Raw genomic sequence first — 22,355 nt, forward strand, 5'->3', positions numbered from 1 at the left:
TCCCCGAGCATTCTTGGGCCAAACCATCGAAAGGGTTTTCCTCGTGGCGACCTTGAGGATGCTCAGGTTACCACATTTCCATGTGATCAAGATCGACAAGTCCGCGATCGCATCAGATTGAATGGAGAAACTTTACATAAATGGAATTCCACTCCCTACCACGAAAGTCATCATAGATTCCGGCTAACGAAAGCAATCAAAGCAGCGGCATCGATTGAGCTCATTTATCTGGCTCAATCTACGAATCAACTCGATCCAAAGAGAATCAAATAGGAGGCTCGGAGGCCCATTTCCTCTTTGAAAAAAAAAAATATTCTTCGAGCTCTTCCTTTCCTTTGTTCTCATAATTCAAGGACAGATGAACTCGTTTCCTCCTTTCGGACCACGGAATGAACAGGGTAAATTTTCTTTGAGTAAGGACTACTACTAGAAGAGTCGGAGGTTGGCAGAGCGGAGGTCAATCTCCTGGGTCCAAGCGGCTCGGTCCTGAACGTGCAAGTGCCAGTAGGTCTGAGCCACCGCGTCGGGGTCCATCACTGTGGAGTTGGACGCAGATGCGGATGTGGACCCGGTCCCGGACCCGGCCCCAGACCCATGATCTCCTCCTGCGCTGAAGGTTTGCTGTAGTTGCTCCCCAACCAACGCTCTCTGTGCCGTCGATGGTCCCCTGCAGTTTCCCCGGTCATTGCTTATCATCGCCATCATCAATCACAACTGTCTTCTCATTGTTTGTTTCCATATTGGTGATGTCAAACATTCTCGGCCAATGAGAATTTTATTTTATTAGGCCACCAACATCACTATACATTCTGAACATACTAAGAAATACAATCCATCAAGAGATGTCTCGAGATATGGACACGGCTAGGTAAAGCACCACGAGTCGCATGCTCGCGACGTGAATTAAACCTAGACACATAACCCTTTCACCATCGGTCGAACCGTCTTGGCGGTTTTGATTCAAACTTATTTTCTACCAAAATAAACCATTTTTTATGCTTTTGTTAACTCGATTGTTGGTTGAGTACTCATGTGTAACAACAGTTGGGTTGAGTAGTCATATGTCGTTGTAAAATTCTTCAAAAAAAAAAAAAAATGGTTCTTACACCTTTCTCTCTTTTAAAGATGCCACGGACACCTCGTCCATTAACTTCAGCAGCTATGAGAATACTGTTAAAATACGACAAAAACTACGTCATCTTTTAAGTGAACAGAAAGCGACAAAAAAAAAACTGGTGGGGCCCCCCCCGCGGTTACTTAAGAGGCGCTAATAAGGCCACGCTTGCTTATATCACTCCCCGGAACCAACCTTGACTCGGGACAAAAAGGGCGTCACTTCAGGAAACTACAAAAGTGCCCCCAAGATATTATACAACTTTTCTGCAATTGTAACTTATTAATATTGCAGATTTTCCAAAGCAAATTAAGCAAAATGAAGGCGGCTAAAGTTTGACACGGCGGTTTCTCAAGAATAGTAAAAAAAGAAGAAGAAGATAAAATCGAGCATCATTAAGTTTAATTGTTGCGTTCGCAAAGAATATTTAGCTACGTAGATTTAATATTCCCGAAAACTCAATCATTATTCTCAAAATGTTTGAAGATTTTCCGGCCTCTTTTTTTTTTCTTTCTGTTAATTGGAAAGTGATAAAGATTTAGCTTACGAAAAAAGATATGAGAAATTCAAATCAGAATATGGAGAGTGTTTTAAAGATGTAGGAATTTATGATTCGGATGCTAGGAGTTTCTTCACATTTGAATTACGGTATTCTCCCTTTGAGAATCACGGTTTTTAAGAGTTTAACTTTACCCTCGAATTACAAAGTCAGAGTTTCATTTCTTTAAGATTACACAATCACGATTCACTTGGGAGAAAATAGATGGCTTCTTGTTGTCCGGGGAAAAGTGCCAAAAAAGTCCTAAATTTATTGCATTTATATCATTTCAGTCCTAAACCTTTTTTTGTGTCAATTAAATCCTAAAACCTCTGCATTTGTGCCAATTCAGTCCTAAACCTTTACATTTGTGCTAATTCAATCATAAACCTTTTATCGATACTAATTAGTCCTAAATCTTTTGTATTTATACCAATCGAGTCAATTCAATTAATTTTGACCGGAAATCGCCGACGTGGACATCGATTGTCTTACGTGGTACGACCGGCGTTGACGTTGACATTTTTAATATTAATTTTCATATTTTTTATTATATTTTTAAAAAAATCAAAAAATGCTTTAAAATATTATTTAAAATATTAAAATAATGTTAAAAAATATCTATGTCAACGCCAATCATGCTACGTAGAATAACCGATATCTACGTTAGCAATTTCGAGCTAAAATTGATAGGATTGACTCAATTGGCATAAATACAAATTATTTATGACTTAATTGACACTAATACAAAAGTTTTATGACTAAATTGATACAAAAAAAAATATTTAGAATTGAATTGACACCAATACAATAAATTTATGGCTTTTTTTTACACTTCTCTCCCCATTGGACTTATTAGTACAAATTCGAGACTGAAACTAACCACTGCTTTGGAATTTTTCTGGGCGCTTGCCAGGATTCCTAGGAACGTCAATTTCTTGGGCATGCATTGAACCTTGCTAGGGGTACTTGTCAAGATACTCCAAAGAAGGTCTAAAAAGACATAGACCATGAGTCATCCCTCTAAAAAGATAACAAAAATCACTTCGAAGAGCATACCACAAATTTTTTTTTTAATCTGATCATCGCTTACATACTTCTGTTTCTACAAGTATGCCTCAAATTCATTTCGCGCCTTTTGCATCCATTATTCGCGTATCCCTACTTGGGAAAATGTCATTTTCTTTGTAAAAATGACCGTCCGAATCTTAAATTCTCACACTTACCTCAAACACCTCGAAACCAACCGGAAACCAAACCACCCGAACCCTAAATAATGTGTTAAGCGAGTTTGTAAGGAGGGCAACTTGGTGTTTTTTATATGAATTTTTGCTTAGAGGTATTCGGACGATATTCGCAGAAAATAAAAGGTATTTAAGCGGTCAATGGGTCAAAGAGAAGGGGGGGGAACCTTGGTGGGCCGACGACGCCGTCGAGGATGACATGAGCAACGTGCACTCCAAGCGGCTGGAATTCTCTAGCCAGGCACTGTGACAGTGCCCTCAATGCGAACTTCCCGCAGCCTGTGGAATTTCACAGACATTTCAGCAACTCCATCTCCTCTTTTTGTGGACGTTCATTGATTATTATGAATCCTTGAAATATGATTGAAAAAGAGAGAGAGGAAGAAACCGAAATCGTTTCGAGAAGACATATTTACATAGTTCAGAGAAGCCTGCAATGCCATTGAGAGAGGCTGAACAGCCGGTGAAGAGAATCGTCCCTCTGCCTCTCTCCACCATCCCCGGCAGGACCTTTTCCCATTAATTAAACAAGTGATTTACTTAGAATAATGCATAAAAGAGTTCAGAGTTCAGAGAGAGAGAGAGAGGGTGAGGGGTTTGGGAATTCATGTGGAGTGTGATGTGAGTGGGGGAGGCTGTTACCTGTTGAGCGCAGTGGAAGGCGCCCACGGCGGAGACGGCGAGGGACTTCTCGAAGGCGTCGAGGCGGAGGTCGGCGAAGGCAGTGGGGAGCCACGGCACGGGCTGGTACGCGTTGTACACCAGGATCTCGACGAAGCCGAGGGACAGCACGCCCTCGAACGCCTCCCGGATGCTCCTCGTGTCCGAGCAGTCTATCCTTATCGCGAACACCTGCGCCTTCTCTTCCCTCGCTATCTCGTCCGCGAACCTCGACAACCTGCCTGCGCAACCCGGACATAACCCGCGTAAAATTCGATCACCGCTCTTCGTTATCCACCGAAAGCTACACACAAGGCGTTTGCGAGGGTTGATGTCGCAAACGCCCCGCCGCAGTTTTAGCGCGACCGACCATCATTTCTCTCTTACTAAGAGAACTAAGAAGGGCAGATTCTTAGGGAATTGTGTAAAAGGGGTTTTTTAAGATTTGGAGATTATAAAGAGATTGGCTTAGATTTTGTGTGTTTGAGAGAGAGAGAGAGAGAGAGAAAGAGAGACAGACCGAGGTCGCGGGCGAGAATGGCGACGGTGTAGCCCTCGTGGGCGAACTTGCGGGCGACGGAGCGGCCGAGCTTAGGGCCAACGCCGACGATGGCGACGATGCCCTTGGAGGCGTTGGAGCTGACCATGCTTCGCATCCTTCTTCCCTCCTCCTCCTCCTCCTCCTCCTCCTCCTCGAAATCGAGTTGCAGAGAGAGCGACCCAAGTCAAAGAATCAAGAGAAACCCAAATCGATCCTCCCTCGAGCTTATTCGATCGAACAGATGAAGAAGACGAAGGAGAAGATTTGCGTGAGGGAGCGAAGAAAATCTAGCGAGGATAGAGGGGCGAATCCGGGTCGTCGATGTCTGAATCGCTGCCTGCTCTTCGAGAGGCATTCTCGCCTAGCTTAAGCTTAGACTCCCTCTTATGTCTTCGCTTCGCTTTGCTTTTTCGACTCTTGCCTTTTCGGTTTCAATTTTTACTAGCAAAAAATTGGTCCGCTTATATGTGTGCAAAATAAAATAAACAAATGGAAATCCAACAAAAAGAAATTCAATGTCTTGAATTTGCATTAGCTTATTTTAAATAATTACAACTTTGTACCATGATTAATTTTTTTTTCTCTTTTACTATTTATTTTAATCACTTATGGACATTACTGAAATTTCTAAGCCTAGAAGTTGAAAGTTGTTTTGGGGTTTTTTCCACTTATGTATTTGCTTTGCTTCCCTCTAATCAACTCTTGCCTCTTCTCTTTATTTTTTTATATACTAGCAAAAAATGGGACACCTTAAACGTGTGCAAAAAATGATTAAAATCTAACAAAAAGAGAATGAGATTTAGATTAGTGAAGGAAACAAATTGAATTATCAAGACATTATTCAATTGAAATATTTTGTTTTTAGTATCTATTTTAATCAATTGTGGACATTATTGGAATTTTCAGAGCCAAATTTTGAAGTTGAAAGTTGTCTTGGGTTTTTCAAATGCAAAGATCCTAACCATCTTTTCCTTTCTCCAAATTCCCTTAATTGTTTATTTTACAAAAACAATGTGTCCATAAATGGGTGAACCCTCATTTTAATTCTCAAATTTTCACCGTTGAAACTTTGATCTTTATCCTACAGCAACCTTCTTAAATGAAACTTTTTTCTCTTCCATAAATATTTATACAGTTCCTTTTCATTGTATATTTACGAAAATAATTTCTTTTCGATTTTCTTGTAACAAAGTGATCTCGCTTAATCTCTCGGATTTCGATTTTATTTTTACACGCGACAATTGTGCATAGTTCCTTTTTTTTTTTTAACATATAAAGATAGGATTACCAACTTAATTAACAATTCAAAAGGCTACTTGAAGGAAAAAGTAAGATAACCTACTTTTAGTAAGATAAATCTCGTACTGATGAGATGCCCACCATGTGATGAACAAACATGCAGATCTGGTGATACAAGAAATTGACTTGTCAGGTATGGACAATTATTATTCCTATCAGAACTTCCATTTTCCCTTCAAATTGGTACACGATTGGTTGGAGATGGTGATGATGATGATGATGATGATGATGCGATACGTGGTGAAGTTGAGCGGTGGGATCCATCCAAGTGAAGACCTTTTGGCAGCGCCACCACTCGACAGCTGCCGCCTCCATGCACTGGGACCTGATTTTCTTTTCTTCTTATTTTCCCTTTCTTTTTGTTTTCTCTTTCTTGAGAATTCTTTTGTAATTACAGTTTCGATTTTTATTGATGTTCAATGTTACGGAGTAATTCTTCCGTGGGTCATTTTGCAAACAAAATCAATAAGAAACGACAGTTTCATGTTCTGTAAGTTATCTGGGGTTGAATATGAATTATTGATGTGCTTGTAGATTCAATTTAATGTTAGGATGCGTTTGTTTTACGAAAAACTTCATGTTAAAGAAAAATGCTTTCCGATAAACGTTTTCCAAGAAAATGGTTAATTTTCCTTTATTTCGTGACATGTGATTGAAAATGTTTTCTGATATTTTGGATCTCATTTGAAAAATGATTTCGACCTCTTGACTTCATCTCGGTTGAAAAAAAAATGATTTTTAAAATGATTTTAATAATTTTTTTGCTTTTATTTTTTTCTTCTACCTTGCCAATCGTCGGGCCACGGTGAGACTCGTCCTCAGGCTTGCCGGATACAATGAGGCTCGGCCTCACTCGATCTTGGGGAGGTTGAGCCTCACCGGGCAAGCTCAAGCTTGCCGGTGAGGTTAAGTTTCGTCGACCGGTGCCTGGGGCCGGTCATCGGCCGTCGCCGAGACTTGATGACCATACATCTTCGTAATGAAAATAGAACGAAAACATGAGTTGGCTTTGACAATATATATCGAACGAGCACCATGAACTATCTTCTTCAAAAAGATAGTTAGACTGAATTATTCAAAACAAAAATAACACCTCCACTACACTAGTCATGGAGAGGATTCGGGCTGGGGGAAAGAAAAAAAAAAGAAATATTAAAAAAACCATCAGGTCAAAACGTGGTTTTTGATTTTGGTCCAAAATACAATTTTAACATAAATTTTCTTTATAAAATTAAAATTATCTAAAATTAAAAAAAAAAAAAAAAAAAACCAGGCAGCGAGGGTGGGAGATGGGCATAGGGCCTCCTCCGCCCAAGGGCCGGCGACTCTGGCCGACACTCAGCGAGAACCTGAAAAGCATTGTTTTTAAGGCGATACCGACTTCCCAAACAACCAAGACATACGGGGAATGAGACCTTTGCACGCCTTCTCTCTCTCTCTCTCTGTGCCACTTGCGTCTCCAATCATTGGGATCATCCCTCAATTATACGCACGGCCCTACACCAGACCCCTCTTGCTGCGCACCGCCCTGTCTTCTTGCCTCCCTTCTCAACCTCATTCTCCTGCTGATAAGATCACGCCAGAAACTTTCCCATTTCAAAACTGGTTCATATCGCTCGCGAACCTCGGCTACAGTGAAGCCGTAGGGAGTTTACCTCACGAACCTCCACCGATCCATTGACTTCTCGAACCAATGTCTCGGATCGGTGAGTTACAAGTCATGTGCATCGTCCACGTGTAAATTTACGTAAAATTGTAAATGCATATGATATTCGTGGTCATGCCTAGACTTATTAGAATGGATCATAAATTCATTTCTTAACCGATATATGATGAGCTGAATTGTTAAATGAGTTAGTTATGTTCAACTATTGGATCATAAATAAGCTTATACATAATATGAATATTAAATGGAATAGAAACAGATTTACAACTTACTTAGATTGCTTCTGTGACCTTTATGACTATTTTTTTTTTTGTCATTTTCTCTCGTATACACTTGCTCTCGCGCCCACTCGCTCTACACCATCACCTCAATTTGGATATGTATTTTCCTAGATTAAGTTACATATGAAAGTGCTTTAAACTTATAGGTCGGGTCGGCTACATGTTACTGAATTTGCATTACATGTACATGGATCAAAATATGTTAAGTGGATCTTTTTAGATCGGACTATTTTTGACCCGACCTACCCATTTGGTGGGTCTAGTCATACTCCGTTAATTTGAATGGTTTGGAAGAAGTTTCTCCGAATCAGAGATAGAGGATAACATGTCCCTTCTTCATCAAGGTAAGTAAACGACGCTCCCATCTAACTTACTATCGGATTATTTTTGACCCCGACCTACCGTTTGGCGGGTCTAGTGATACTCCGTTAATTTGATTGGTTTGGAAGAAGTTTCTCCGGATCAGAGATGGAGGATAACATGTCCCTTCTTTATCAAGGTAAGTAAACGACCCTCCCATTTAACTGACTAAAGGACCGCAACATAAACTCTCTCGGATTTGGCCGCGAATGCCAAAAGGGAAGACGCGAGAAGAAGTAAAGAAAAGGAAAACAATCCCGCTTTCTCAAAAGAACGAAAGAGATTCTCAAAAGATGTAGCCACCTGGTTGGGAAGTAGGATTCCTCTGCTCAGGTAAGAACACAGCAAAGATAAGGACTCCAGCTCGGCTCATGCCTGGTTCTTGCGGCAGGGGAGAGGAATAAGATAGAAACTTAAAAATCCTCCCAAAAGATTCAATCATGGAAGAAGCTTGGGGGGGACCAAAAGCGAGTCCTGTCTCATCTCTCACCTTTTGGTGCTTGTGCGTTACTTGAGTTAGGGATGGCCCATGTTCCGGTTGCAGTAGCTGTGGATTCTCTCAGCTATGGGATCGGTTTGCTTCTCGGCGGGGTCATTGACCCCTGAAAAGGACATGGAAGAAGAATCGGCAAGTCTCCGTTCCACCAGAGAGTGAAGCATCAAATGTCACTAAACTTGACCAAGTCAGTGAATTGTTGAGAGGCAGTGTGAATTGCGTTGGAGACGTTTATATCGGAGAATTAATGCGGTGAAACAGTTAATATATTCAAGTTGATCTATAAATCAATAGATTATGGCATAAATTTTTGAGTAAAAATGAGTTCAATTGAATATGATGATAGAGTCGGACTTGGGTTGCCTCTTGTCTATCTACCTGTTGAAGGTACTAAACTTCGGCTTGTGCTCCTAACAAATTACATTAGAGCCAATGGTTAGTGACCAATGCGGTTTTCGGGCGGCAGGCATTGTGATGACAGACTTCATAACATTAAGCGGTTAATATATTATAATTGATCTATAATTCATTGATTTTGAGATAAGATAGATCTAATTGGATATGTTGATGGATTCGGGTTTGAGTTCTCTGTTGACAATCTCTTTTGTGTGAATGTGCCGAATTTTTGCTGCTCGCTCATAACATGAATCTATATTCATCTCATACCAAACGGTGCTCCCTATGCCCAAAAGAATGACTACACTTCTAGTTCTGATAATCCCCACGACTGATATTTGTAGTCTTGCGTGAAAAATGAAGTAAAACGAGAAGTTCTCGAACAGATGGACGTCTACAGACCACGAGGAACTCCAAATAAAGTTGCATAATTATCTGAATCGACAAAGAAGAAGAAAAAGAAAAAGGCAATCGACAGATGCCATCTCGTGATCCTCTCGCACATAAGAATATGAGAAAGAACGCAAAGGGATAAAGGCTTGAAACGTAACACGCACGCATAGTCATTATCATAAAATTCCCCGAAAAAAGGGCCGAAAAATACATTCTCCCTAACCTTGGAAAATATCAGCCTGGGAGCATGTAGGGAAGGAAAACCATGACGAGGAGATCGAGAAAAGAAGTGATGGCGACAAGACGAGCTTTTAATGAGCTCCCTTCTCCGTTCAACTTGTCTTGGCCCCACCGCCTTGGCTCGATCTTTGGATGGGATGCAGCTGGAGTTTTGGTGTGGCCATTAATGAGCTCACATGTCTCCTCAGGCTCAAGAGCTCTATCTTTGGTTCCTCATGCTCCCGTCTTTGAAAATCTGGTCAACGTTGTAGAAACTGACATTGTTGTCTTGCTATGGTTCTCATACTCTAGGTGGGCCTTTTACAGTCGCCATGGAATCTGTATTGCTCCTAGGTCCTAGGATACGAACTGTGCCTGCATCTGCGATCACAGTTGGACAGAAGCTACTCATATTCCCTAGTTGAGGACCGAGTCGAATGGATCTGTTTCCATGTTCTTTCGGCACGTTGCGCAAAACCCGAACGAGAACGGAAGAGACCGGTGAAGTGCTCTTTGTCATCGCGACTGAACTTGGCGAGGGCCACGTTGCTTCGCTCGAATTTATGTCGGCAGTGGAGTGAGTTGGAGGGCGATAAGTGTAACGGGTGCTGTGCAGGGCTGATTTCAGGGGCGACAAGGACTCGGATCCCCCTCTCGCTTTCGCCGGTGCAATTTTCTGCATTGCAGATTCGAGTCCATTTATTTCTGGGCGTGTCAATGATTGAAGCATAACTGAGATGGCATCCTCCATTGATACCAGATCGTTGCTTATGGGGCTGTCTTGACTCTTGAGTGGGGAGGGGACCAAAACTTCTCTTGACCAACATCCATATACCCTCTTGTTGAGCTAGACATGTACAGAGAAGGAAAAACAATGTTTTGCCCTTCGTTTTAACTGTAAACCCTAGTTCCTAAATCTTATTATTTTCTTTCGTCATACGAGCCGGTTTCTGAGAGGGGGTTGCTTCTCTCTCTCTCTCTCTCTCTCTCTCTCTCTCTCCAAGTTCTCCTCTCTTTTTTTGTTACGACTCCCTCTTATTTTTCCTCTAAAATCGTCCTCTCGTATCCTAAGTGTTGCCAAAAAATAAATAAAAATGGAATGGGACACAATGACAAAAGCAAACTTGGAAACATAGCGAACACAAAATTAACGTGATTCAATTGGTGTGGCACACTACGTGAGGAGAGCAGCATGAGATTTCACTATAAATCAATCAACACAAATGAAATTATAACCACACTCAAAGTATTTGTATAAATACTTTCAGTGTTTACCAATCTTCAATTACACACAATAACTTTTTAGAGTGCGTTTGTTTGAGGGAAAACTTTATGATAAAGGAAAATATTTTTCAGAAAATTATTTTATTAGGAAAATGGTTAGTTTTCTTTTGTTTGATGATATTTAACAGAAAATGTTTTCTAGTGTTTGGAAAATGATTTCAATGTCAAGCAAACAAAAACATCGAGTTTTTAATTTTATTATTTTTACTTTATATTTATTTTATTTACCTTTATCTTATTCTTTTACCTTCTTACTTCCCTAATCGTCGGGCCTCGACGACGGCCTGCGATCGGTCACACAAGGTCGAGCCTTGTCGGAGCTAGACCTCGGCTCGTGCTGGTTCCCGGCTATCGCCGAGGCTCGGCGACCAGCTAAGGAAGATGGCAAAAGAAAAAAAAAAGTAAAATAAAAAAATAAAAAGGAAAATAAAAAATACTAAAAATTTATAATAAAAAAAAACTTTTGAGATTACTAGTTTTGGAAAGATTTTTCACCTCCTTAGATTTAAGAATTTATTTTTCTAATTTGATGCATGGATGTTTTTGTTAACTAGAAAGTATTTTACGTTGACCAATCATTTTCGACTAACCAAACGGGTAAAAGTTTGGAAAACACTTTCACTCAAACAAACGCACCTTTAATCAAAAGTCGAATTCCAACTAATTGAACTCAATCCCTAATTTCTACAAGAAGCGAAAAGAGACATTTAGGAGTGAAAACGAAAATTATCCAAAAAATTCATAAACCTATTGTACGGGGGTTAATTCATTTTTAAACATTTTAATTTGATCAATTTATACTTAAATCTTTTAACGATTTCCCAATATAGTCATCCACCAATTTTAGCCTTAAAACGCTGACTTGGGTGCTGCCATTCCGACGAGGTCCGATTGGTGCTACCTGGGACAATTTTTGCAATATTTTTTTTGTTATTTTGAATTTTTTATTTAATTTTCTCCCTTTTTTCCCAACTCTAGGTTGCCATCGTCCAGAGTCCTTGCTGGCGAGGGTCAAGGGCTGCGACCCTTCCCCGCAGCTGCCAAGGGTGTTGGCCCACAATTGGAAAAGAATTATAAAGGAAAAATAAAAAAATAATTGTAAAATTTCATATGTTTTTAAAAATGTAACAAAATTATTCACATCAACATCGTCTGCCGGTGTGCGGCGTAGAAGACCGATGTCCTCATCGCGATTGTTGCCCAAATTTTACCGGAAGGAATACACTGTCAAATCATCAAAATATTTAGGACTGAATTGATTAAACTAAAAATTGAGAACTAAAATGGCCGCCGTACAATAAACTTAAATTTTCTTTTTTCAATTATCCGGGGCGAAAATTTTATATGTGAACATGACCCTTTAAAGCTCCGGACAAATTTATCCCCTTGTAAAACTTCTCACAAGCTTCTTGCATTAAGCCTTATCTGTACACACATAACCCTGTTTTGTTTTTGATAGTACGTCGCTTGTACATGAGAAGTTATTTGGCCTTCTTTTATATATGGCAATGATTTTATTAACGAGTATCCCATTGACACTTGCTAAACAACTAATGAAGATTTCACAATGCTTTTCTCGTATTATGTTTAATTAAAAATTGGAAAATCAAAATATTTCTAGTTCAAATCAATATTAAAATTTTCAATTTTGCTAATTCATTCTTAAGCCTTTACGCGAGATTTCAATATGGTTATTATGGGGAAGGGAAAATTGGCAACTATATTGAAATTCCACGATAAGGCTTAATACTAAATTATCAAAATTAAAAAGTTTAGAATTTAATTAACATCGATATTATAGGTTTAAAATTGATCGGACAATTTCCATCATTTTGTAGTGGTACGCCTTTGTCGGAATTGTGTCGAAGTGGGTCGATGAAGTAATCCCGAGTCGTCCCAATCCTACATTTTTTTTTTTTTGGGTCCAATTAGTCGGCAATTTTCAGCTGTAAATTTGTCAGGCGGGTCACTAAATTTGACATAGTAATTACTTATTAGAAGAAAATTAATTCACTGGGGCAGGAAGATTTTCTCAGGACCCCACGCGATCTTTTCTCATCAATGAATTGGAGGACCCATGTTTCATACGATCAATTTAAGGCCGCGATGGCGATTGAGATTCTCATAATAAACTTTTTTCCTCGAAGGACCACAAGTGTAGAATCTACGAAAATGAAAAGGGAGTCGACATTGAAAACAAAAATGCAATAGGTCGCTGTATTGGCCTTTGTCCTGGTTTAAAAACTTGCATCTGAATATTCACCTTTATCCATAAGTGATTGTATCATATAAAAGGGAAAAATTGTAAAAAAAAAAATCCTAAATATATTATACTTTGGCCAATTAAGTCTGAGGGTGGGTTCAGTTCAGTTTTTCCAAAGCACATTAGAGCCTCAAAGCACATTGGGAAAAATGCAAGGCGTTTGACATCCATTTCAATGAGATTTGGGATAAAAGTTGGCCGCATTGGGAATGCCGATTTTTTTCTTCCAAAACTATCATTACTTTTTCTTTCAAATTCCAATTTTGTCCCTCTTTTTTATTAAAAAATAAATTTTTTAAAAAAGAAAATGAAACCCCAAGCTATCGAAGCATCTAGGGGTTGTGCAACCCCCGACGGCCGTCAAGGGATGCGCGACCCAAGCAACCCTAGCAGGGGGTCACTTGATCCCAAGCCGCCATCGCCTAGCTATCGCTTGGGCTATGCAACCCGGGTGATAGCACCCTAAGGTAGCCCGACCCAGGCAACCATCGCCGGGGGTCGTCCGACCCCGGGCAACCTCGCTTGATGACTATCGATGCCGGATTTGGCTCGCCTGCAGCCACCAGCCTTTGCCCTTGGCTTGATTTTCCTTTTTTTATTTTAATTATAATTTATTTAAAAAAATTGTACAAAAGCTAATTTGTAATTTTTTTTTGCCAAACAATAGTTAGCCCAAAATTGCCTTTCAAAGTACTTTTTACCAAACGATATTTGCATTTTTTTCAAAGCCCCTTAGGCTAAATGTATTTGCACTCCTCTAACGCCAATTTGCAAAGTTGAACCAAACCCACCCTTAAACCTTTTGACACTTTGCCTATTAAGTTTTGGCAAATTTTAGCAAGAAATCGCTTATGTAGATGACGAACGTCCTAGGTGGCACGACCAATGCTTACGTTCATAATTTTTACGGTTTCTTTAGAAAATTTTTATTTTTTCTTCCTTTTGTTTCTTTATTTATTTTCCTTTGTTTCTGCCAAGGCCGATGAGGGTGCCGGCCAACCCTTGCCGGTCACAGGCGAGGGTTGGCCAATCCTTACCTATTACGGGCGAGGGTCACGGCCTTGTGATGCCCTCGCCCCTATCTCATAAGGGTCTTAAAGCTCTCGCCTGCGGTGGGCGAGAGTCACGGCCCTCACCAGGTTTGGGCAAGCGCCGAGACCCTCTCTCACGATTGGCGAGGGCTTTGCGGCCCTAGCCTAGTGACCGACGAGAGTTAGCCACCCCCCCGCGCCGAAGTTGATAGAGAAAAAAAAAGAAAAAAATTAAAAGTTAAAATTATGAACAATTGAATTTTGTATATACATATATTAGTACGAAAAATCGGTTTTGATTTTCTTCTGTCCACTCTTTTTAATTATTTCTATTTTTTATTTAATTTAATTTAATTTTATTTTTGTAGCAATTCCAAATTCCAAATTTTTATTTTAAAATTTCCTTTTTTCTTTTCCTTTTCCCTTCTTCTTCAGCTAGTTGCGGCAATCGGCCGCATGAGAGGCCAAGCCTCACCACAGGCCGACGAGCTCAAGCCCGGCCTCGCCAACCTTGCTCGCCTACGGCCGGTTGTTGGCCGTCACCGTGGTCAGCGACCAACCGAAAAAGAAGGGAAAAATAAAAAAATTAAAAAAATGAATTTCCATTTAAAAATATAAGTAATAAAAAAGAAACATATAAAGAAAATAAAAAGATAATTAAAAAAAAAGAGAATGAGGGAAAATGTTTTTCTTTTCTCCAAGAGTGAAATTTTTTTTCCCATTTTTGAAGCTATTTTTTCTACAAAAGAAATGTTCATTTTTCATAAAAAAAAATATCGAAAAATATTTTCTTGAAAGTTGGTTTTTACGAGAGCAACAGAACCTAAGAATAAAGTCATTCACCATCTATGTAAATTTTCGGGTTGGCCCAGTCCCAACTACCATAGATCGGGTCTCTCATTAAAATGGCCTTACCCGAGCTCGCCCAAAATGTTTCTGGGCCCATGTGGCTCTAATTAGATCTGGGCAGACCCACGGGCCATCAGGCCCACAATTAGGTCTATCTGCATTGTGTCGCAAGACAGTTGCTACGGCTGGGGAAGGGTAGTATGATCGTAGCTAGAGGGCAGGCGAAGTATGACGGTAGCCAGTCGTTCGACCGAGCCGATCTTAAACCAGTTCACTTTTCAGGCTCGTTCATTTTTAAGTTGGCTCTATTCCTACCTACGAGAGAGAGAGAGAGAGAGAGAGAGAGAGAGAGAGATGTCTGCATGAGAGAATTAGGGTCTGAGAGAAAGCGAAGAGGAACCGAGACCGTGGCGGTGGTACTCTAATCTCTAATTAATAATTAGGGTTTTCAAACCCGATCCGGTCCAAGTGGTCCGAGTGGGTGGTTCTACACTTGGAACTGGGAACCAAACTGGTGCTCATCGTTTCAGTCGGTTCCTAATCCGGTTCGGTTCTTTTTGCTCACCCCTAGTAAATACCAAAGAATCACCGCGTGCCGAGCCACGACACTCTTCAGGTGGTGCGAGGAGTTCATTTAACCCTTGCTAGATCGGGGGTGAGGGTCTCGCAACCCTTGCTGGCAGATGGAGGTGGTGCCCTCCCCCGCTCCAACGGCCGGTGAGGGTCCACGATCCTCAGCCTCTAATCTCTGGTAGATGTCGCGTGGTGCCCGACGGCATCGAAGCCTTGTCAACTTGTAAATGTAACGGCGCGGAGCAAAAGACGTGCGAGCGAAGACATACATGCTCTAACCGGACGAGAAATATCAGACGACCCCACCGTCGTGGGAAGTCAAAATGATAAGACGTGATTAGCTGTTAATCCGTTTTTGATTTGGTGACTTCCTCGTTTGTCATCAACAACGCCAATGACCCGAGGGCCGAGTATAATCGGCCACAACCTAGGCGACATATGCATGAGGACAACGTACGCACGCCGGTTCCAAAGCAAATTCTTCGACATCTCGAGCGGCGGCGGCTGGGCAAGTTCATTTGATTCGAAGAAACGCCGGCTCATCCCCTGACCCCCCTTCGTTAAAACTGTTAACCAGCATCGGTCAATCTGCCTAGCCGGAGCAACGAAAAATAATTGCTCTCCCCCGAACCGATCTGAGTAACGAGACTCGTTTGCCGTAGAAAAGACACTAGTTTAAGTAGTTTTGCTGAGAACGAAGGGCAACTTGATCGGCAGGTCGGAAAAAGGACGGTTCCGTTTGATTGTAAGGTTTTTCAGTAGCAAGAGATCTAATCTTATAATTAGATACTCAAATCGAAAAGAGTTAGTAATGTCATAAGAATGTCATTGTAGCAAAATCATATTTTCGCTAATTCTTTTACTATTTTGACCGGCGAAACTCAGATCTCACAAGCAACGGCTCCAGCGAGCTTACATTCGATCGGCGTCGTGCGGCCCTAATGTCACATCACTTGATGTGACATCCCTAGATTGACTCGTCTCATATCAAGTCTGGCGATTTTGTTCTTCGAGGTTAATGCCGGCGGGACGAAGCAGATTTAGCTGAGGAGGACAACGTTAATGAGAGCATAATGGAAGCTGCCTCCGAACGTTGTTTCTATCTTCATTCCGTCGAAGGTACAATACATCTTATTGTGACGAAACGGACCCCCAATCATAACCAAAAGGGACATATGTATAGAGGACAAGAGGATGGACATGTATAAGGTGCAGGACTTTGAATGAATCAATCAACCGGACTCCATTCACTGCTGCAACAGCAACCTGAAGCTGAACTCGTACGGCGTCACTTGCACCCTCTGCGACAGCGGCTCTCCCTTCTTCTCGAGGCACCGGACGGCTTCTCGGCGGAGCTCGTCCGGTAGCTGCAGGCACACCCAGTCCAGCAGCGACTCCATGTCCTTTGCGAAGTCGAGCAGATACCAGTCCAGGAGCTTTGGGATTATCAGCTTGTTGGTTCTCGATATGCCCACCGACGCTTGGAGATAGTCCCTCTTCGCCGCTTCCAGTTCGTCCTCGACATGACACGCGGTATAGACACGCACCTGACTCACAACAAAGTACCCGACATTTATATGTATCTAGTTCTAATTGATACTCAGGATTGAAACTAAGAAGCTCGACAAACTCAAACCAAATTGATTGGACATGCATATAAGGGGAGAGATCTGTTGATAATGCAGTTGAACTTACTGCGGGCGATGACCAGCTTCCGCAGGAGAGAGCGAATGTAACCAATGGCTCGGACCACTCCAACCCGAATGAGCGGCGTGCTTTCACATCCTCGTTCTTCGAAGCTTTCGGACATGTCTGAATAAACAATAATCCTAGTCAGATTCGAGGAATTTTTACAGATTCACAAACAAACCTCTTGAGACAATCTACGAAGGAAAGGTTCACGATTGCACTCACGAATTTTAAGTGGTAAGGCAGCCTCAAGATAAAATGCTCAATGGTTATCGCATTCATCAACTGACCCCCAACATCGATCGTCGCCTGAAGTGGAACACAGAACAAAAAGTTGCTAATTTAGTCCAATAAACTAAGTTGCACCAACATACTTCCTCATCACCTTAATATCTCCAAAGATGATTTTACATTGCCAATCAAAATCTGAAGATCTTGGAAATGCACACAGGTTGTGTTATGTACGCAGTGACTTCTATGACAGTGAATGAAAGTAGATCAAGTACTAGCGCATCGCGATGCGATACAGATTATGAATCTCACCTGTTGCATAAGTGCAACTACTGTTTCAGGAGTCTCTGGTATTCCATACTCTAAAAATGCCTGCACCATTGATCATATCAGTACCCTTTTGAGCAAAGTACTCAAAATTGCTTCATGAAATCGAGCAAGTGTGCGGACTTAGGAACGCCACAATAAGGAAAAGACTCACATTCATCATACAAGAATTGTAAGTGTTTATCCAGAATGCCAACTTCTGCTGATGAGTGAGCCTGTCTAAGTTGACAGACGCAAGCTTCCCAAGAAGAAACCTGAAATCAATTAATCGACAAAGTCAGGTCAACGACCCGGCTGCCTGCATGTCGAGTGAGAACCAGGAAGAGGAATAACTTACTTCAGCCTTTGGATCAGAAACAGAGCATTTGTTTTCCGATTAACATCAACTAAATAAGCATCAACCGCGCAGAGATGTCTATAAGGACCAACGTCCCTCTTCCCGAATTCTGGACATATTTCGTAAGGATCCCCGTACGCCAGTTCTCCATTTCTCCCTTCGAAGTTTGTCAATTGAGATGGCGAATTCGACGATCCAAAAGCTTTTGTTTTGGATGTGCTCATCCTTACAAAGATGCTAGACAAGCACCTAACAATGTCCTCTGATATCTTGTTTGGCGATTCATCCACTTGGGCTGCTCCATCTTGCGAAGAGCTAAAGAAATTTTGCTGTGCTTTCTCCTGATCTAGAAATCTGCTCTCTTGCTGTAGGATTATAACCCATAATCAGTATGGCTAAGTTCTTGAAAATATGAGCCCGAAGAAAGATGAAAACTTACAAATCATACCTGTGGTTTTGAAGATTCTAGCATCTTCTCTGCCTGTTCGTGCTTAATTGGACTTTTCTTGATTGGTGTGGAATTCTTCGAAGTTTTCTTCTCGGGCGACACTTTGTCCTTCAAAGAATTCACGTGCAAGCAATTCTCCTTTCCTCGGACATCTTCCAAAATCGGCAGAGGAGGGCCGAACTTCTTCTGCGCTAGTTTCCCATTCACCACCCCGCTGGAACTATTCCCGGTCCGATCATGTGAAGACTCGGAAAACAAGAGCTTTCTGCTAGATGTGCTCCTGACGAGCACTGGTTGACGCCCGGGAACAGCTGCTAGAGAGCTGAAGTCGCTCTGCGACATCGACTTTGACCGCTCGTGCTTAGCCCTTCTCGCCGGCAATTCGTCAGAGGCGTCACTCGAAACCTCGGCATTCCTCTTGGATGAAATGTAAACAGCTTCTTGGTACAGACCCTGTCTGAAATTCACCACCTGCTCTTCTAGCCGAACAATCTCCTCTTCCAAGACAGCTACTTCAGCAAGAAGTTCCAATGTCTAGAAAAGAAAGCACTTGCTTTATCAGTGACTCAATTTGCATAATTACCAGTGTCAACACAAACAAACACAAACAGAAACAAAAACAGATAGAATTTGAGCAAAGTATATTGAGATCAACTTCATCTGCGTCTTTCCATCTCCTTTATAGAGAAAGAGAGAGCTAATCAAAGGAATGAAATGATAAATATACTAACATAAGGAGGGAGATAAGGAGGAAGACGAGGAAGAGCACCAAGAGGCCTAGTGAAGGCTCTCTCTAATGCTCTGTGAACATTCTCTTCATGTCTGAGCTTCTTCTTTAGCTTATCAACCTGCAAATTCCCAACAGCAAATTCCAGTTCAAAGATACCGGAACTACCCGGAGTTACAAGCTCAAAATTACCCAATAAAAAGGACGGAAATGTTCAAGAATTGATGGCTTTCATACATCTTGAAGTAATGCCAATTTCTTCTCTCTGTTTAAGCGTCGCCTATTGGTCCCGGGCTTCTCAGCTCCCATCACTTTGCTTCCTGGAGTCTGCATTCTTCCCTTCTTTGGCATAATGAAAGCGAAACCAGAAGATCAGAACCCAAACTAAATACATAAGTTCAAAGTGAAGCAGAAAGACGATCAAAGAAGAGAAGCTATATTCTTTTCTTGAGAATAGTGGGGAAGAACCCAGTTAAGATTCCTATCAAAAGCGACAGCCTTTTCGGTCCAGAATTAGATGATAACACATCCAAAGAAAATCTAAAGGACACTCAGACATCGACAAACACAAGGGGGGAAAAAGGAAAAAAGCAAAAGCAAAAAAGAAAAGGAAAGAAAAGAGAGAACATCAATTATTGTGGGAACAGAGATGGTGACCTCAAATTGAATTCGACGTTGATTCATTCAATCTCAATCAATTAAGTATTACCCACTGGGAAGAAATTCACACCATGAATTCTGATTTTCAGCGAGAAGCTGTGATGTTAAATTGGTTATGTTCTGCAGATGAAGTAAAAGGGGTAGAAAGGAAAGAACTTACTTTATCTGGATTTGGAGGAGATTTCGTGGTTTGAGGGGCAGTTCGAACTCTAGAGTTCATCTTCTCTTCACTTTCCTGGAGCAAAAAAAAAAAAAAACAAACAAACATTGCAAGCACTTCAATATCAGTCCCTCTTAACTAAAACGAGGATAGAATGATGAATTATCGATAAAAATATAGGCAGAAAATGGCTGTATTCACAAAGATGGCGCAGATAAAGCTGAAACCAACCGACTCCTGCAGAAATTTGCACGCAGAGAGAGAGAGAGAGAGAGAGAGAGAGAGAGGGGTTCAATGCAATGTTTAGCAATTCATTTCACAGACCCTTTTGCAGAGCGGGAAAATTGAAAGCGGTGAGCATCAGAGAGACTCTAGTCTAGAGAGAGAGAGAGCGAAAAAATGCGCCTGCTCTGCTTCTGCATATACTGTACTCCTCGGTCGCAGCGAAACACTAAACAACAAACACCCCACAGAGACAGAGTGGGAGATGAAGAACCATAGGTGGAGAAAACGACGAGGTTTCGAGGTTTAAGGAGGTGGGAGAGGGAGAGAGAGAGAGAGCGTCGACCAAGAAAAGCGTAACAGATGGGCAACAACAGTAGCAGCAACAAGAACCAAGAACAGAGCCAGTTATAATATGAACCTTCAGCTCCAATTTTAAACTTATTTAAACTTAAAAAAGAGAGAGAGAGTACTACTTGTTTGCTGTCTCTTATCACCATATCAGTAATATTATATTCGAGAGCGTAGACCATAGAATTTAGTTAAACGAGAAAAGAAGATGACAATCGAGAGAGAGAGAGACAGAGACAGAGGCCAAGAACACTGAATCACATACTCTTGCTCTTCTGTGTTGAAAGCTTCTTCAGTTTCATCTCATCAGCTCCACCATGCCCCTTTACAGAGAGAGAGAGTGCGAGTGATCTGGCAATGGAAGTTGTCTGGTCTGTGTGGTTCACTTTAAGATATGAGAGAGAGAGAGAGAGAGAAATCAGAGTGAGGGACAACATGCGCTCCCTCATCATGAAGAAACGTGAGCCCTTCCTTTTATATCATCACTTTCCAAAAGCTCTTCCTCTCTCTGCACTTCATCCTTCCATTGCAATTCAAAAAATTGAAAATAATGGGGTAACCCAAAAGATTGCAGATGTTTTAATCAAAGAAAGGGGGCAGGTTTAGTAAAGGCCAAATGCATCCTTATTAAGCGAAAGAGGCTCCATATAAAAATACAGCAGACACAGCAACTCTTTCCTCAATACCACATGCCTTATGCTAACACACCCACCTCCCGGTCCGACGTCCGACGAGCGCCCCTCCTTCATGGCCTCGTCCTGATCCCCACACCCCGCCACCACTTTTCACGACCGACCTGCTCCACAGCCCCGGCGGCATTAGAACTCCTTATCATATTATGCCCTACTTAAAGATCAAGAAAACGACCTTGTCTAGTCCTAATAAAATAAAGGGGGGTCTGATGATCTGCCTATTCCAATGGGAAGATAAGCTAGCAGTATTCAATGGAGATACAGTTGTTGGTTTCCTTCTGTCAGGATGGTTTAAATTGACTAATTAATCAATGTGGGCTGCAGCATTTCATTAATGAGATGTCATTTTCCTGTAGTTACTTCTCCCTTGAATGATTGAAGTGGAAGGAATTTTCCTGAGTTAGTCCAAAGTTGAGGATGAATTTGTCAGGCATTTCTGGTAACCAGAAACAAAATGTAGGTACGCGGGGCTTTTAATGCAAGTGCCTAGCTAGGGCGCATATCGAAAAATATCTGGCTATTTTGCTCCGACTTAGTAATCGGGATCTTCTTAAGGAATACTCCATGATCATCACCTCACGTTATTAAAACAAGGGTAGGAACACATCAGAAGTGTTAAAGTTTATGTATGATGCTAACTTGGATACCAAATTATTTTTTGGATTACTTAAGTATCAATTTTTCCTTAATAATCGTGCCAATTCCGATGAGCTTTGCCGCAAATTTTACATGGCATTTTTTTTTTATTAATAACCTAATCCTACTTGACTCGTTGGACCATCCCAGTCGGCAACAAAAAAGCTAAAAGTTAAAAAAAATTAAAAAATAAGTTAAAAAAGTAACCAAAAAATTAAAAAAAATTGCAAGGGCTACAGCTACACAATCCTCCCTACCGCTGCCCCACCATCGCTGGCATTGGCGATCCCCGCCCATCGCAAACAAGGGCTCGAACTCGTAGATCTAGGCGAGGTTGAGCCTCGCGGACCCCGGCAAGGGCTAGGCTTGGCCGTCGCCGGGCGAGGTCGGCCTCGCCCAACCATGGCGTAGCTTGACCTTGCCCGGCGATGGCGAGGCCCTACTAACCCTAGCAAGACCTCGCCCACGATCGGTGGGGGTCGCTGGGCATCGCCCATCCTTGCTGGCCATTGCCGTTAATGGTGGGGCAACTGCGATGGGGGTTGTGCAAGTCCTCACTGCATTAAGCACAAACCTTTTTTTTTAGCTTTATTTATTTTTTTAAAAAAAAGCACATGGACTGAATTTTTGAAAATTTTTGCCACGTGGACTCCATGTGGACTATTTCT

The 22,355-nt window shown here is 41.5% G+C and overlaps 2 protein-coding genes across 8 annotated transcripts; both read right to left on the bottom strand.

The window, feature by feature from the left end:
- Positions 1-408: 408 nt before the first annotated feature.
- LOC115740193 (estradiol 17-beta-dehydrogenase 1) lies at positions 409-4,529 on the bottom strand. The gene is made up of 5 exons (XM_030673649.2): positions 4,077-4,529; positions 3,539-3,798; positions 3,313-3,406; positions 3,064-3,175; positions 409-667 (listed from the first exon to the last, which is right to left on the bottom strand). The coding sequence occupies exons 1-5, from the start codon at positions 4,210-4,212 to the stop codon at positions 427-429; spliced, it is 843 nt and encodes a 280-aa protein (XP_030529509.1). The 5' UTR covers positions 4,213-4,529; the 3' UTR covers positions 409-426.
- Positions 4,530-16,272: 11,743 nt separating this feature from the next.
- Positions 16,273-20,743, bottom strand: LOC115740191. 7 transcript variants are annotated; one of them, XM_048274931.1, is made up of 11 exons: positions 20,625-20,743; positions 19,787-19,861; positions 19,204-19,305; positions 18,971-19,087; positions 18,240-18,773; positions 17,792-18,156; positions 17,609-17,708; positions 17,440-17,499; positions 17,122-17,205; positions 16,903-17,019; positions 16,273-16,754 (listed from the first exon to the last, which is right to left on the bottom strand). In XM_048274931.1, exons 2-11 carry the CDS (start codon positions 19,844-19,846, stop codon positions 16,455-16,457), a joined length of 1,839 nt encoding a protein of 612 aa, XP_048130888.1. In that variant the 5' UTR covers positions 19,847-19,861; positions 20,625-20,743; the 3' UTR covers positions 16,273-16,454. The 7 variants fall into 7 exon arrangements, with proteins under 7 accessions (XP_048130888.1, XP_030529502.1, XP_048130878.1 ...); XM_030673642.2 differs by having other exon boundaries at positions 19,204-19,308; positions 20,625-20,742; XM_048274921.1 differs by lacking the exon at positions 20,625-20,743 and adding an exon at positions 20,485-20,592.
- Between the last annotated feature and the right edge of the window lie 1,612 nt (positions 20,744-22,355).

Source organism: Rhodamnia argentea, chromosome 1, assembly GCF_020921035.1.
Source record: "Rhodamnia argentea isolate NSW1041297 chromosome 1, ASM2092103v1, whole genome shotgun sequence".
Taxonomy (NCBI): domain Eukaryota; kingdom Viridiplantae; phylum Streptophyta; class Magnoliopsida; order Myrtales; family Myrtaceae; genus Rhodamnia; species Rhodamnia argentea.